General features: G+C 47.1%; 1 protein-coding gene across 1 annotated transcript in view; it reads right to left on the bottom strand.

Annotated features, from left to right (window-relative positions):
- Positions 1–3,069: 3,069 nt before the first annotated feature.
- Positions 3,070–14,971, bottom strand: part of CHCHD1 (coiled-coil-helix-coiled-coil-helix domain containing 1) — a 13,682-nt gene continuing 1,780 nt past the window's right edge. Inside the window, exons 2-3 of the mRNA XM_015418257.1 lie at positions 5,356–5,474; positions 3,070–3,498 (exon numbers count right to left, since the gene is read on the bottom strand). Coding sequence (XP_015273743.1) covers positions 3,385–3,498; positions 5,356–5,474 — 233 coding nt within the window. The 3' untranslated portion in view covers positions 3,070–3,384. The remainder of the gene's footprint in view (positions 3,499–5,355; positions 5,475–14,971) is intronic.

The raw sequence follows: 14,971 nt of genomic DNA, 5'->3' as shown, positions 1-14,971 counted from the left end.
GAAAGCAAGAAATTGCAAGTAGATAAATAGGTACCACTTCGGTGGGAAGGTAACAGCGTTCCGTGCACCTTGGTGTTTAGTCCTGCCGGCCACATGACCACGGAAACGTCTTTGGACAGCGCTGGCTCTTCGGCTTTGAAACGGAGATGAGCACCGCAACCCTAGAGTCAGATTCGACTGGCTTTCGAGCAAGGGAACCTTTACCTTTACCTTACTAAAAGAAGGGTACACATGGCACTCTTGGCCTGAACCCCTGATCTAAGCAGCCTGTTGGGAGTTCCATCTCAGTAGCTCCTCATCTTCTGTTTTTTAAAGTATCTTACCAGACAAAGGGGTGGGATTTACAAGCAGGGTAGGTACGGTTTTCCTGATCTGAAACACACACACACACACCGCCCCAGGAGGCACTATTAGACCAATTACACTCAATAGTACATCTGTGTTCTCCCCCTGGAGCAGATGGCTCATACTGGCGGCCAGTGCAAACCAGCAATGACTTTGAAAAACCCTTCCCTTCTGAGTGCAGTCCCAGTCCAAACTGGCCAACATTCATTGGTGACAACGTTGGGAGCTCCTGCCACAGAATGCCCAGGGTTTCACCTGGACAGGGCCTGAGGCTTTCTAGAAAACCAGTTCCTCCCCCAACTTTGTCTATTGTACCCTCGCACTCATGACTGGACCTTTCTCAGTGGTTTTCCACCTGTGGGTCACGCAAGAAGGATGGGGGGTGAGGAGGAACAGCAGCTCTCACACACATGAAGCTGCCTTACGCCGAATCACTGGTGGCCCATTCAAAGTTAGTACTGTCCAATGTTCCCCCTCAGCTCCACAGTGTTGTGAGCAAAAACAGCTAGTGGCATTGAAGTTGTGAGCGAGTCTACATTTGACGATCACAGACGTTAGTTTCTTAGATTGTTTCCACAAAGTAAAAATCTCAGAATGAATTATTTTAATCTATAGTTAAACTATATAACTATATAAACGATAATTTAAACATTATAAGAGGAAACAGAATCGTCAAACTTAATTACAGAAAATATTGTCCTCTATGGGGGTAGACCAGGCCTCCAGAGAACAGGTCTACCCTCCCCTTCCCACTGTATTGGTAGACCTGGCCTCCAGAGAACAGGTCAACTCACCCCAGTCCACAATATTGGTAGTCCTGGCCTCAGACCGTCACCCTGCACTGAGCCTTCGAAAACATACCAGCACTTGGGGGGGACGGGACTCTTGCAGTCTACTTTGGGTTGTTTTAGTGAAATATGACAAATTTACAGGTCAAGTATAACAGAGGTGGAACAATCACTGTCAAGAACCCTGCCTAACCTAACAAACAGGAAGTTGGTTAAATGTTATCAACCTGCCCAAATAACTTATTTACTCAAATATTTATATCTTACTGCGACTCAAGGTATCTTACAAATCATACTGAAAAGCATAATAGGGGTATGCAAAAAAAATATCTATTTTTTCCTACTCCATTATCGCCTATGGGGACCGTTATAGTCAATGGGCTATAATGAAGAATTGATCTCGGGGTATCTGCGTTCTGGGGAGCTGTTTTTTGGGGTAGAGGCACAAAATTTGCAGCATAGCTGCTGGTGCCTCTCTTCAAAAACCCCCGCAAGTTTCAAAAAGATTGGACCAGGGGGTCCAATTCTATGGGCCCCAGAATGAGGTGCTACCATCCGCATCGTTTCCTATGGAAGTTTGGTTGTGAGCAGAGCAAAAATCCTGGGCCAGGCTCTGAAATGTTGTGCACCAGCACCGCCTAGCGCAGCTTAGAAGGAACGGTGGTACTGTCTACTCTGAGTGGCAGTAGATCTCCAAGGTCTCAGGCAGAGGCCTTTCACACACCCTGCTACCGGGTCGTTTTAGCTGGGGAGTGAACCTGGGACCTTCTGCATGCCATATAAAGGATCTGTCACTGAGCCACAGCTCCTTCGGCAAAGGGAGAAGAAAGCAAGGAGCTGCCCCATTGCCTCCTCCTCTGCTCCTTTGCCCTAGCTTAGAGAGGGACAGAGAGGGCCTGCCTACCCACTACTGAGCACAAGGGCAACCGTTCCGCATGCAGGTTCTTTGGTCGGCCTGAGCCCACTTCCCACGCCCATGCCACTGCTGGCTGAGTCCTAGCGGTGGCATCGGTCACCACTCAGCCCAACCTACCTCACAGGGGTGGTGTGCAAAAAAAAAATGAACAGGGAATAAACATGTATGCTGTCATGAGCTTCTTTGGAGGAAGGAGGAGAAATATTTTAGCCAGGCCTTGCTCAAGGCAACCAGCCCATCTTCACTCTGTCTGGCTTTCAGGTGTGAACAGATCCAGGTTCCTGGCACGCAGTGGAAAGGCAACACAACAGGCTCTGTCATGTCCCTCTCCCCGCCCTCCATCTTCCCTGCAAAACCCTGTTCCTTCAACCAACAACTGCTTCGTACTCTAAAACATCAGGTGTACAACCAGGAAGTAAAAAGTGCGCACCTAAAATATTTTTTAAAAATCTGCTTTCACATGCTTGTAAAATGGGAGCTCTAGACCACAGGCTCCTCAGGAAGGCATCGTAGGCTACAAGCCCTGCTCTGCATAGAACTGACAACAAACCTGAGCACGCCCCCGCCCGAACAAGGGACAGCCTCTTCCGCAGGGGGCACAGAACTTTACTCACAGGAGATGACAGGCCCGTGATTCAGAATATTCAGAATTAAGATTGTAGCTCTCGTCCGCTCATTGGCTATCAGGAACTTTACCAGGCCTTTGGCCTCCAGCTGGAAGGGAAAGTAACCTTTTCTACCTTTTCGCCAGTGGCTGCAGCTCCCCTTCCTTGTGTTTATTGTTTCTCTGTTTTGGATCCCGATCTCTGGCTGGATTTTATGGCAAAGTGGTCAGAGCAATTGCTATGGAGCCCCATAAGAATTCAAACTGTATTGGTGGAAAGAAACAAGACTACTGGGACACTACTGTTGTGCTTAATCACGGATGGGCTTGAAAGTACACGCCAGCGTGGAATCGAAAATCCAGGGGGAACCTCTGCTGTGCATAATCGTATCAACACCAAAATATAACTCGCAGCCTTGCAACAGATCCAACTATACATTTAATTAGAAGACACTTTCACACAAGGCTCACACGTAGTGTTGATTTGAGCCACGGTTCAAGAAAGCGTTCTTCTACTTGACACACAGAGGAAGTTTCCTGTTAGAGGACATGTCTCCCTTCAGCAGCTGGGGTTCCTCTCCCTCTCCAACGGGAAGTGCTCAGCCGAAACCCTCAGCAAGACAGCACAGACCTCATCAGCCGCCAACAAAAAGGCATCCAAACAGGGAACCTGCACATGTGGTCCGATGCCAGCCACAGACGACCAGACTTTTGCAGAAACAAGTCTTCCTTTAATAATAGCGAGTAATGTTGGGAAATCGTTGTAGAAGTCTGTTGACTTGTTTTGTGCCGAGGGTTCCTGATCGATCCAGGGACTCCTGAAGGACTTTCGCCTTGTGTTCCGCCTGAAAAAGAGCACACAGATCAGTGTGCGACACTTACGGGAACAGCAGGCTGCATCTCAGGGGCACTTTCCTACAGCACAAGAAATCCCCCCATGAGCTAGGAGTCACGTCTGCAGTCAGGAAAGCCTCTCGCATCGACAGAAGGGTTCCTTGCAGCAGAGGAAAGTGCTGCCATTGGTGGAAGTGACCCCTGGGAACCAGCCCAACACCTCAATGCTGGCAACACTATATCCAATCATAACAGCAGCAGCCACTTTCTAGACATTTAGAAACCAGATCTGTTTTTCGCGTGTTTGCTTCAGACAAGGCACTGCAGGATTCTGCTTTGGGAAGGGGGGGGGGGCGATGCCTGGTATGTTAAGGGGCCTCTCCCCCATCTTCCTACAGACACCAGAAAAGATGCTGCAAGAAATTAAAAACCTTTTAACCCACAAAGCACACAGGACTGCAGCACTACCCAGGAACAGGACTGGGCTGAAAAACCTGCCAGCCATTCGTGGTATGCTCAGGCAAACAGACAAGCACAGGCAGTACAGGCATTCCCTTAAAGGCATATCCTTCCTGAAGTCAACAACACACGGTCACATTTATAACCCACCTTTCTTCCAGAGCGAAGCTCAGAACGGATGATTATAAAAAATGCACCTATAACACCCCAAAGTGTTACTTTTGACTAAGTTGCTTGTCACCAATGTTCCCTCTAAGCTGTGGAGTCTTGTGAGCAAGAATTCTTTTTTGTGAGCTACTGGCATTAAAGTTGTGAGCAAGTGATTTGGCTACTGAATAAATTAGTTTGCTCTGGAGCCCCATCCCTTCCTGAGCTAGGACAAAAATGTGTGAGCCGGGGGCTAAAAAACTGTGAGCTAGTTCACACTAACTCATCTTAGAGGGAACACCGCTTGTCACTAAGCAAAGGAACAGCTGCCACAGAAAACAGAGGTTCTGCCACTGGGGAAACCACGTCGCCTTCCCTAACTGTATTTTAAACAGAGGCCAGTCCAGTTCCCAGCATCTCATCTAAGGCAGCTCCTGGTTTCCGCTCAACTGTCCTGCAGGGCTTTCCTCAGTCTAATTCATGCAGGAGCTTGCAACACCTTAACAACAGGCACATCATTATTCTAGCAAAAGCTTCCAGGGATTCACTTCATCCAATACATGACAGACACGAAATACCATGTCCATTCACTGGATGTTGGCGCCCACGTAGGGTGAGCTCACATGTTCAGCTTGATCGCATAATTCACCAGAGCGCTTTATCCCCTCTCATGTTGCCTACCCCTCACACATTTGTTCACTGGGACAGAGGATCTTCGGAGACCTACACAGGTTATCCTTGGATAACAGCAAGGGTCTGATTCAGTATAAGGCTGTTTCATCTGTTCAGGTGTTCAATGCCCAGGATCTCCGGAGACTTAGCAAAGGGTAAACCCCCTTTCACCTATACAGGTTATCCTTGGATAGCAGCACACAATGCCCAGGCCAAATAAAGGCCAACCCCAGGACAGAAGGAGGAGACTGGATTTATCCCCCCTGCCCTTCACTACCCGAAGGAGGAGTCTCAGAGCGGCTTACAATCTCCTTTCCCTCCCGCTCCCCACAACAGACACCCCCTGTGAGGTAGGTGGGGCTGAGAGAGCTCTCTCGAGGACTGCTCTGAAAGAACTTATGACTGACCCAACGTCACCCAGCAGCTGCATGTGGAGGAGGAGTGGGGAATCAAACCTGGTTCTCCCAGATTAGTCCGCGCTCCTAACCACTACACCAAACAGACAGGGGTGGCAGGAGTCTCGTTTGCGTTATCTGGCGAAACTCCTCTCCTGCAGTGCAGACACGGGATACACCAAGAATCGTAATTACTTCTGCTTTTGATGCGCAGTCAAGGAAGGCCTGGATCTCCCCGCTACAACTTGAGGAGTTGAACTCGTTCTGCTTCCAGCAGGCCATCATCAGAGACATCTCCGTGACGCAGGTGGCCTCTGCCAACAAAGGAAACGGCCGTTACTCGGGAGTATTAGATATCTGTGTCCACTCGACTGCAGGGGTCTCAGAAAGAAGACTCACGGCCAGGTGAACCAGAGAGTGGCCAGGCATCCGTGGCAAATCCTGGTAGCACCACCTCCCCTTGGAACCCAAAGCTTCACGTCCAGTTGTCGGTCTTAATTCTTTGTGCCTGTGCAGAACTGGGTTCCTGAGGAGGAGGACGACAGACATGTTGGCCACCTGCCTCTGCTCAACTATCAACCTGCTTGCCCAAAAGGAGCAGCTTCTCTCACCTAGGGGGGACGCAGCCATCGCAACGCACTCCACAAAGACAAATGCCTTTTCCAGCATCCACCCACTTCATCAGGCCAGGAACAGAATGTCACACGTCAATTTTAAGGGCTGTTCAGTGGGCTGAAACCTGACAAGCCATTGTTTGTGACTGGCCAGTAAACCCAACAAGAACAGATACACAGAACTCTAACGTTCGACAGACTAAAGCAAGATGCAGTTTGCTACTGGATCATTGACACACTACATAATAATAGGCAATTTAGCTCAAACAGAATCAAACTAGTGCTCAGTATATATGGTGTTACATACCAGAGTACATGCCACAGATGAAGATAATTAGTTGAAACAGATGAGACTTTTCTAGAAATCCACTGAGCACTTGTATTGAAATTGTATGTGGACCACTTGATGTATCAACCGGAGTACTGAATGCTTACTTGATACTGTTTGTATTGTCTATTATTTATTTCATGTAGTGTGTCTCCCATATAGTAGCAAACTAAATCTTGCGTTAGCCCTCAGTTTCCTTCATTCCTGTTCTGTTTATTGGGACTAGTCTTTTTGGCCACAATCAAAAGCTGCCATTTAGGGAGCTTCTATGCCAGACGTTGAGCTAACTGTGGTCAGGTGGGATGTCTGAACTGGGAAATCCAAAATGGCTGTGGTGGCACAGTCTCCAAAGGAGAACACCCCAAGAGATTATGGCAATGAATTTTCAAACATTTATTTAAGTGAGGCACTTTTTGTACCCAATCAATATGCTATAATGTGTACAATATTGAAGAGTTCAATGTTTTCAATGTTATAAAGTTTAACTCAGTATCCAAATAGTCTGCTAACCCTACTATAGCCACACGAGAGTGAGCAAACTTTCACCTACTGTCTCCCTCCTCCTTTGGTAGCCCAGGATGTTCCTAGAGATGCTGCTATTAGAGGACAGGGGGCACACACACCCCGAAACAGCAAGTTCGGAGGTCTGGGAATCAGCAGAAACCAATCAATCTCGGACACACAAACATTTGCAAGCGTTCTCCGTGGCATACAATCCATAGTTTGCAGCTCACTTGCTCTCTGTTATTGGGTTTTAAAATATCTTATATGTGTTCCTAACAAAGATAAAATTATTATGTTGCAGATGCTTAAGAACATAAGAACATAAGAACATAAGAGACGCCAATGTTGGATCAGGCCAAAGGCCCATCCAGTCCAACACTCTGTGTCACACAGTGGCCAGAAATACCAGTGCCATCATGGTGTTATACATATTCTAAAAATTGCATTTTTGTGTACTACAGAATATCTCCTGAAGAAGATTCATTTTTTGAAAAGTTGGTAAATAATCCGGAGACGATGTTGTACCTTGGTTTATAAATTCTATTAAGTTGTGTATCATATTGTAATGCTTCAGAGCACAATACATGTACAGCAATTCTTATAAGTCTTATGACTGTTGATTGCGGGTCAGACTATCACGACTGTTGGCTTTATATTTGTTTATCTATTGGGTTTTAAATGTCATAAATATGCCAAACAGTACAATTTCATATCCTAACTTTTAATGTGTTTTTGCAGTAAAAACAGTAAAACAAGTTTAAGCTTGATAAGGAATTCTTCTCAAAGAGGCTCCCCCCAAATAAAAAAGGTGTTCCCCCCAAGTTTCAAAAAAGAAAAGAAAAAGTCTCTCTAGAGCTACCATATCACACTGTGAGCAGGCGCCGTTGATTTTTGGCTCCCAGCTGAAATTTTGTACTTAGGACAGCTAATTTCTGGATGCAAAAGAAAATACATACACATTGTCTATTTTTCAGAAAGCTACTGAACTCTTTCAATTCTGTTTTCTTTAGGGCTTCCCATCTGAGTTAGTGAAGAATCTGAAAGTTCTCTATAGGGAGTGCTGTGGAGGAAAAGTCTATGTAACCTGCAGTGGGGCTAAGAGGTAAGCAAGCAGGCGAGGCACCCAGAACCCCTGAACAATGGAGATTCCTGCAAACGCCGTGTCCCTGTCATCTTGTAACTTTTTTTTTTTGCCAGAAAAAAACCCAGATTCTCAGAAGCCCACATCAAGTTTTTCAGATTTTCTCAGAGTTCAGACAGACGGAAACATAGAAAATGAACAGCCCTGACCGGAACAAAAACACTGCTTTCTTCGTCTGGCTGCCAGAGAGAATATTTACTACATCCAACGCATGGTATCCCGTGTCCCCCCCCCTTTTTTCCTCTTATTTCAATTTTATAAATATTGAGGGAGCCATCAGCATGTTCTGCAATGTTCCAGGCTCTGGAATTTATTCCCCCTGGCTCCGAGCCGCAGATGAAGTCTCCAGGACTCCAGGGCACGATGCGTGCTTCAGTTCTTCCGCCAAACAGTTTTATTCCATCTTTCTTTGCGTGTGTGCGCCCACTCACGCAAGGGTGTGGCACTGTCTCAATGACTGATGCGACAATTCAAACATTGCTATAAAATCTGAGCCAGTTTCAGTCTATCATGTTGTTGTTGTTCAGTCGCACAGCCGAGTCCGACTCTTCGTGACCCCATGGACCAGATCACGCCAGGCCTTCCTGTCTTCCGCCGTCCTCTGGAGTTGGCTCAATTTCATGTTCGTTGCATCTATGACACTGTCTCACCATCTCATCCTTTGCCGTCCCCGTCTTCTTTGACTTTCAATCATACACCTTATCATACACACACATATATCAGCTGAATGCGCCATATAATGCATTCCATTCAATTCTATCACGAGCCTTCCTCAAAAGTAATGAACTTTGTATGGGAAACAGACAATTGATAGAGATTAGCTGTTTGGATGGCTAGGGAGAACAGAGAGGAACGAATTCCAGCATACCCTCTTACTCCCAAACTATTAATTGTTGTGCTTACAGAGTTCTGCATACAAGAAGAAGAGTTGGTTTTTAATACCCCACTTTTCTCTACCCAAAGGAGTCTCAAAGTGGCTTACAATCACCTTCCCCTCCTCTTCCCACAAGAGACGTCCTGTGAGGTAGGTGGGGCTGAGTTCAGAGAGAACTGTGACAGACCCAAGGTCACCCAGCTGGCTTCACATAGAGGAGGAATCAAACCTGGTTCTCCAGATTAGAGTCTGCTGCTCTTAACTGCTACACCACACAGGCTCTCAGCTCTTGTGCCTGGACCATGTGTGCCTGGACTGACCATCTCCTCCGGTACTGTCCACCCAAACCTTGCTCCCTGTGCCCCAGTTGATAGGCAGGTGGCAACCAAAGGCAGAGCATTTTCTCTGGGGGCACCTCACCTATGGAAAGCCTTCCCCCCCCCTTCAGGCTTACCGGATGCCTACCATACTGTCTAAGAGGCTCCGGGTCAAAGTATTTCTTTATATATCCAGGCTTTTGTCTAAAGGTTTTATCTTTTTAGTTCTTTTATAGTCCAATCCTGGTCTAAAGTCTGTTTTAAGGAGATTTTTAAACACTGCTCAGGGGCTGTTCTGTTTTCAGTAGTTTCGTTTTTACATCGATCATTTCTGTTCTTATGATTTTGTGCTTTCTTTTTTTATAAACCTGCAAGCTACAAGCAGTATGCTGAAGAGGCAGCACAGAAGTTTCCTAAATAGAGACCACATGCGCAGAATGTCCATTTCGAATTCCAGAGACAGCTCCCGGCTGCATCAAAGCTGTGTGTCACCACTGAATCATTTCTGTACGTGGCAAGACCCCAAATTCACTACCTTGCCACAGTGACGGTCCCACACCCAGGGCTATTTTTGGGCAGGAACGCACAGGAACGGAGTTCCGGCTGACTCCCAAGTTGGCCATGCCCAGCAGGAACTCATTAGCATAATAGGCCACACCCAACAGCAGAAACTCACTAGGACTGGCTACATTAGGGGTGTGCGGCCTAACATGCAAAGGAGTTCCTGCTCCAAAAAAAGGCCCTGGGTTTCGACAACAAACAAGGTAAACAGAATAACAAGCAAAAGGTGGGTGTGGCTGGATGACCACACTTCTGGTAACATGGGGGTGCGGCCTAATGTGCTAATAAGCTGTGCTGTCAGGGGTGTGGCTTAATAGGCTAATGAGTTTCTGATATTGGGTGTGGCCAATTATGCTAATGATTTCCTGCTGGGCTTTTTCTACAAAAGAAGCCCTGCCCACACCTATTCATATTAACAAATGAAAAAAGGATCCACAGTCAAAGAAAGCACTGTGGGAGACCTTGTGGTAAGTGTACCGTGCAAATGGCTCCCTAAGACAGAAGTAGTACAAACTGACTTCCTGGGAAGAAATAGCTTCACACCTGGTATTTGCATATCGTGTGAGAACCTAGCCAAACAAGCAGGTGTCTATGTGCACTGTATGGAAAACACAAAAATTATTTCACCAAGGTTCATAACCAGGGAGTGTAGGACAACAGCTCTCGACAGAAGCACAAACAAGATGAAGTCCACATAAAATTAAAACACTGCACGGCAACAAAAACCTTGGGAAGGGATTAGACGTACCACAGTAAAATAAGATTTGGGTGTCCGCTGGGTCTTCCTAAGAAGGCTCTGCTATTGGCTCACAGTACAATCCTGTTCAGATGGATTAAGAAGCTAACCTCGTGGAGTTCAGTGGGACTTAACTTGCAAACAGCAGTTTATAGGATTGCAGCCCGAATCCTCAACGTCTGACATATGACAGTGGCCAGTATACAGGCAACAGTTCCACAACAGCCATCACTCAGTGGATCGAATACTACAGAGTAACAGGCAGCCTGGCTGCATAAGCAGGTTTAGAATAAAACGCCCTCTAAAGGAATAATATTTCCACTTAGCTTCTAACTTTTCATTTCAGCGGAGAGGCTTAACCACAGGAATCTACGATCGGAAAAAGCTTCCACAAGACAGTGCAGATTATTTATCTACTTCCTTCATACCCTGCCTTTCTCCCCAACGGAGTCCCAAAGTGACCCTGCATCATTCTCCAGCCCTCCGTTTTACCCTCACAACAACCCTGTGGGGTAGGTTAGTGTGCGACTGGCCACGGGCCAGCACCAAGGCTGCACGGCTAGATGGGAATTTGAAGTTGGGTCTCCCAGATCTTAGCCCCACACTCGAAATCTCTACCCGACACTGGCCATCACCGAAAGCAGAGATTTATTTAAGACCCAAACTAGAGATCTGTGCCGAGTTAGCATGCCCTTTTTTTTGTCCAGGAAATGTTTGCTCCTACACTTCAGAAAGGATATTTAAAACAGTTGCTTAAATGTTACGGCCCTACGTTACAACGCTGGTGCACGGCCTTCTTGCTTCGGACCATATATACGAACTACCGCCATCTGTATCTGTTAACATATATGTAAAACGTTGGTTTTGAGAATTTTGACAATTTTAATGTATTTATGGTTTTATCAATCTTATCGTGTACGCCGCCTTGAGCCACTTTGCCCTGGCTAGGCAGGATACAAATATAAAGTAATAAATAAACAATAATATAAATTAAATCTCTCTTCCCTCTCACGATTGGAAGGTCAACTTCACAAGATCCATCCTAATCAAAAAGGCTTACGTTGCTTTCACACAACAATGGTTTATTTCAGCCCTGTGTAGTGGTGCTCTGCCAAGCACATCCCACTACTTTTCTCAGTTATTCATTACTTATTTACTGTAAGTATAGGAGCTGCGGTGGCTCAAGTGGTTAAGACACTGAACTGCAGGCTGTGGAAGGTCGGTAGCTCAGCAGTTCGAGACCCAGGTGCCGCATGATGGAGTGAGCTCCCATCTCTAGTTCCAGCTCCTGCCAACCTAGCAGTTCGAAAGCAAGAAATTGCAAGTAGATAAATAGGGACCACTTTGGTGGGAAGGTAACAGCGTTCCGTGCGCCTTGGTGTTGAGTCATGCCGACCACATGACCATGGAAACGTCTTCGGACAGCGCTGGCTCTTTGGCTTGGAAACAGAGATGAGCACCGCAGCCCTAGTGTCAGACTCGACTGGCTTTCGAGCAAGGGAAACCTTTACCTTACTGTAAGTATAGTGTAAGTATAGCCCACCTTTACCATGGAGACTCAAAGCAGAATGATCACACACATCGTAAATCAATGAGACCTGTTTCATGCCGAGATCTACTTCTAAGCAGACCTTAGTACCGTTCCCTTACTTTAGTGTAAGTTCTCGTTCGCCAGATCCCACTTCACTAGCTAGATCCCACCTTTATACCCAGCAGGGCTTTTTTTGTAGAAAAAGCCCAGCAGGAACTCATTAGCATAGTAGGCCACACCCAACAGCAGAAATGCATTAGCATATTAGCCCACACCCCTTGGACAGGCTGGGGAAGGCCCAATCCTTCCAGCCCCCCCCCAGCCTGCCCACTTCAGAGTCGCCTGCATAGTAGGCCACACCCAACAGCAGAAATGCATTAGCATATTAGCCCACACCCCTTGGAGGGGGGGGGGGGGTTGCTTTACAGGCCTTCCCTCTGTAGCCACACACGCACAGGTTTTGGCTGAAGTGGGCGTGGCCAATTCTGAAGCCAGCCGGAACTCCGTTCCTGTGCGTTCCTGCCCAAAAATAGCCCTGATACCCAGCATATAAATGCATATGGGTACCAGATCAGTAAACAGGGGAGGCAAAAAACCCATGAAATGCTGCCTCTTAAGATTTCATGGACAGTTCTGACTCCCCCCCACCCCGGTGTGTTTAATCTGTTGATTAGTACAATGGAGAAGAAAAGAAGAAAGGAAGCCATTTGGGGTCCCTACTGAGGAGAAAGAAGGGGTATCAGTGAAGTAAATAAATAATTTTTAAAACAAAACTATGATTTCCATAGAAGATTGCAGGAATGGAGAGAGAGAGACAGACAGATGAACCTGTTACAGCAAAAAGACAAAAAAGGAGTCTTGTGACCAATGTTCCCTCTAAGCTGTGGAGTCTTATGAGCAAAAGTTCTACTTTGTGAGCTCCTGGCATTAACGGTGTGAGCAAGCAATTTGGCTACTGCATAAATTCGTTTGCTCTGGAGCCCCATCCTTCCTGAGCTAAGACAAAAATGTGTGAGCCGGAGGCTAAAAAAGTGTGAGCTAGCTCACACTAACTCAGCTTAGAGGGAACACTGCTTGTGGCACCTATAAGATTTCATTCAAGGGAAAGGTTTCATGCCCTAGAGTCCCTGTCATCAGATGCACGTTGTGGCCCTTCACTAGGCAGACATTTATTTTGGCTGCCTTTAACAAAAAGTTTTATTTTATTTTATTTATTTTTAGATGTATATGCTTTTGGATTTGTGTTACAGAGTAACACAGCTGAATATCGCCCCCCCACTCCAAATGAGGTTATGTGGGGGAAAAGCAAATCTATGAACAGCAAGGTGAAAGGGCCGTGAAATACACCAAAGCACTAAATAAGGGCAGGGACCATTGGCGAGAGGAGGTACAAGCAAGATCTCACGGAGTGGGCCTTGCAAAGAGTCCTTACACAGGGCCTTTGAACCCGCCAGGGGAGAAAAATACAGAGCTTCATGTGCCTCCCTGTTATTCCACATTTTCATGTTAATTCAGACAAGGATCCGGGAGAGCCTGGTTTCAATTCTCATTCTGCTACAGAAGCTTGGTCTCTCAACCTAACCTACATCACAGGGTGGTGGGGAGAACAAGGTAAGCTGCTTGGGATCCCAACTGGGGAGACAAGCGGAGAATAAAGCCAGTTTGGTGTATTGGTTAAGAGCAGTGGACTCTAATCTGGGAGAACCAGGTTGGATTCCCCACTTCCCCACATGGAGCCAACTGGGTGACGTTGGGCAAGTCACAGTTCTCTCAGAGCTCTGTCAGCCCCACCTACCTCACAGGATGCCTGTTGTGAGGAGAGGAAGGGAAAGGAGTTAGTAAGCTGCTCGGAGACTCTGAGTGCTGGGCGAGATATAATTCCAACTCTTTTTCTTCTAAATGTAGTAAAATTTATTTATCCAGTCAGATTTCTACCCCGCCCTCCCAGCCGAGGCGGCTTAGGGTGGCTTACATAAAACATACATTTAAAATTTAGAAAATCACACTCGGCTACTGGTCTTGATTCAAGGCACTGCCTACCACATGCAACCACATTCATGGCCTAGGTCCACCATAGCTGTGCGACCGCTCCTCTCACTATGGTCCGCCACTGAGAGCTTTGCTCATCTGAGCAGGGCCTTCTGCTGTTTGCCAGCCTTCGATCGGGCACAATCAACAACGGCCCATAGGCGCGCGCACGGGATGGCCTGCCGGAGGAAGCCAGGGATGCCCCCCACGCTGACTTCCTGAAAGCTATTCGAAACGGGACTGTTCAAAAGGGCATCTGGACACAGCCGAGAGAGCTCATGAAATGGCTGAGAAGGAAGAAGAAGAAAAAGAGATTGGATTCATACCCCACCCTTCACTACCCGAAGGTGTCTGAGAGCGGCTCACAAACTACTTTCCCTTCCCCTCCCCACAACAGACAGACCCCCTGTGGGGTCGGTGGGGCTGAGAGAGCTCTGACAGAAACTGCTCTCTTTCAAGAACAGCTCTTATCAGAACTATGGCTTGCTCAAGGTCACCCAGCCAGGTGCAAGTGGAGGAGGAGTGGGGAATAAAACCCGGCTCTCCCAGATTAGAGTCCGTGCACTTAACCACTAAGAAGAAGAAGAGATTGGATTTATATCCCACCCTTCACTACTCAAAGGTGTCTCAGAGGGGCTTACAGACTCCTTTCCCTTCCCCTCCCCCACAACAGACACCCTGTGAGGTCGGTGGGGCCGAGAGCTCTTGACAGAAACTGCTCTCTTTCAAGGACAGCTCTTATCAGAACTATGGCTTGCCCAATGTCATCCAGCAGCTGCATGTGGAAGAGTGGGGAAGTTCTCCCAGTCCGAGCCAGTTTGGTGTAATGGTTAAGAGCGCGGACTCTAATCTGGGAGAACCAGGTTTGATTCCCCCACTCCTCCTCCACTTGCACCTGACTGGATGACCTTGGGCAAGCCGTAGTTCCGATAAGAGCTGTTCTTGAAAAAAGAGCCGTTCCTGTCAGAGCTCTCTCAGCTCTGCCTACCTCACAGGGTGTCTGTCTGTTGTGGGGAGGGGAAGGGAAAGGAGTCTGTAAGCCGCTCTGAGACTCCCTTGGGTAGTGAAGGGCCATGGGGTATAAATCCAATCTCCTCTTCTTCTTCTTAGTGGTTAAGTGCGCAGACTCTAATTTGGGAGAACCAGGTTCGATTCCCCACTCCTCCTCCACTTGCAC

This window comes from Gekko japonicus, unplaced genomic scaffold (genome assembly GCF_001447785.1).
Source record: "Gekko japonicus isolate JY-2015 unplaced genomic scaffold, Gekko_japonicus_V1.1 scaffold3600, whole genome shotgun sequence".
Taxonomy (NCBI): domain Eukaryota; kingdom Metazoa; phylum Chordata; class Lepidosauria; order Squamata; family Gekkonidae; genus Gekko; species Gekko japonicus.
Note: the sequence above shows the minus strand (reverse complement) of the source record. Positions and strands in the feature narration are given on the sequence as shown.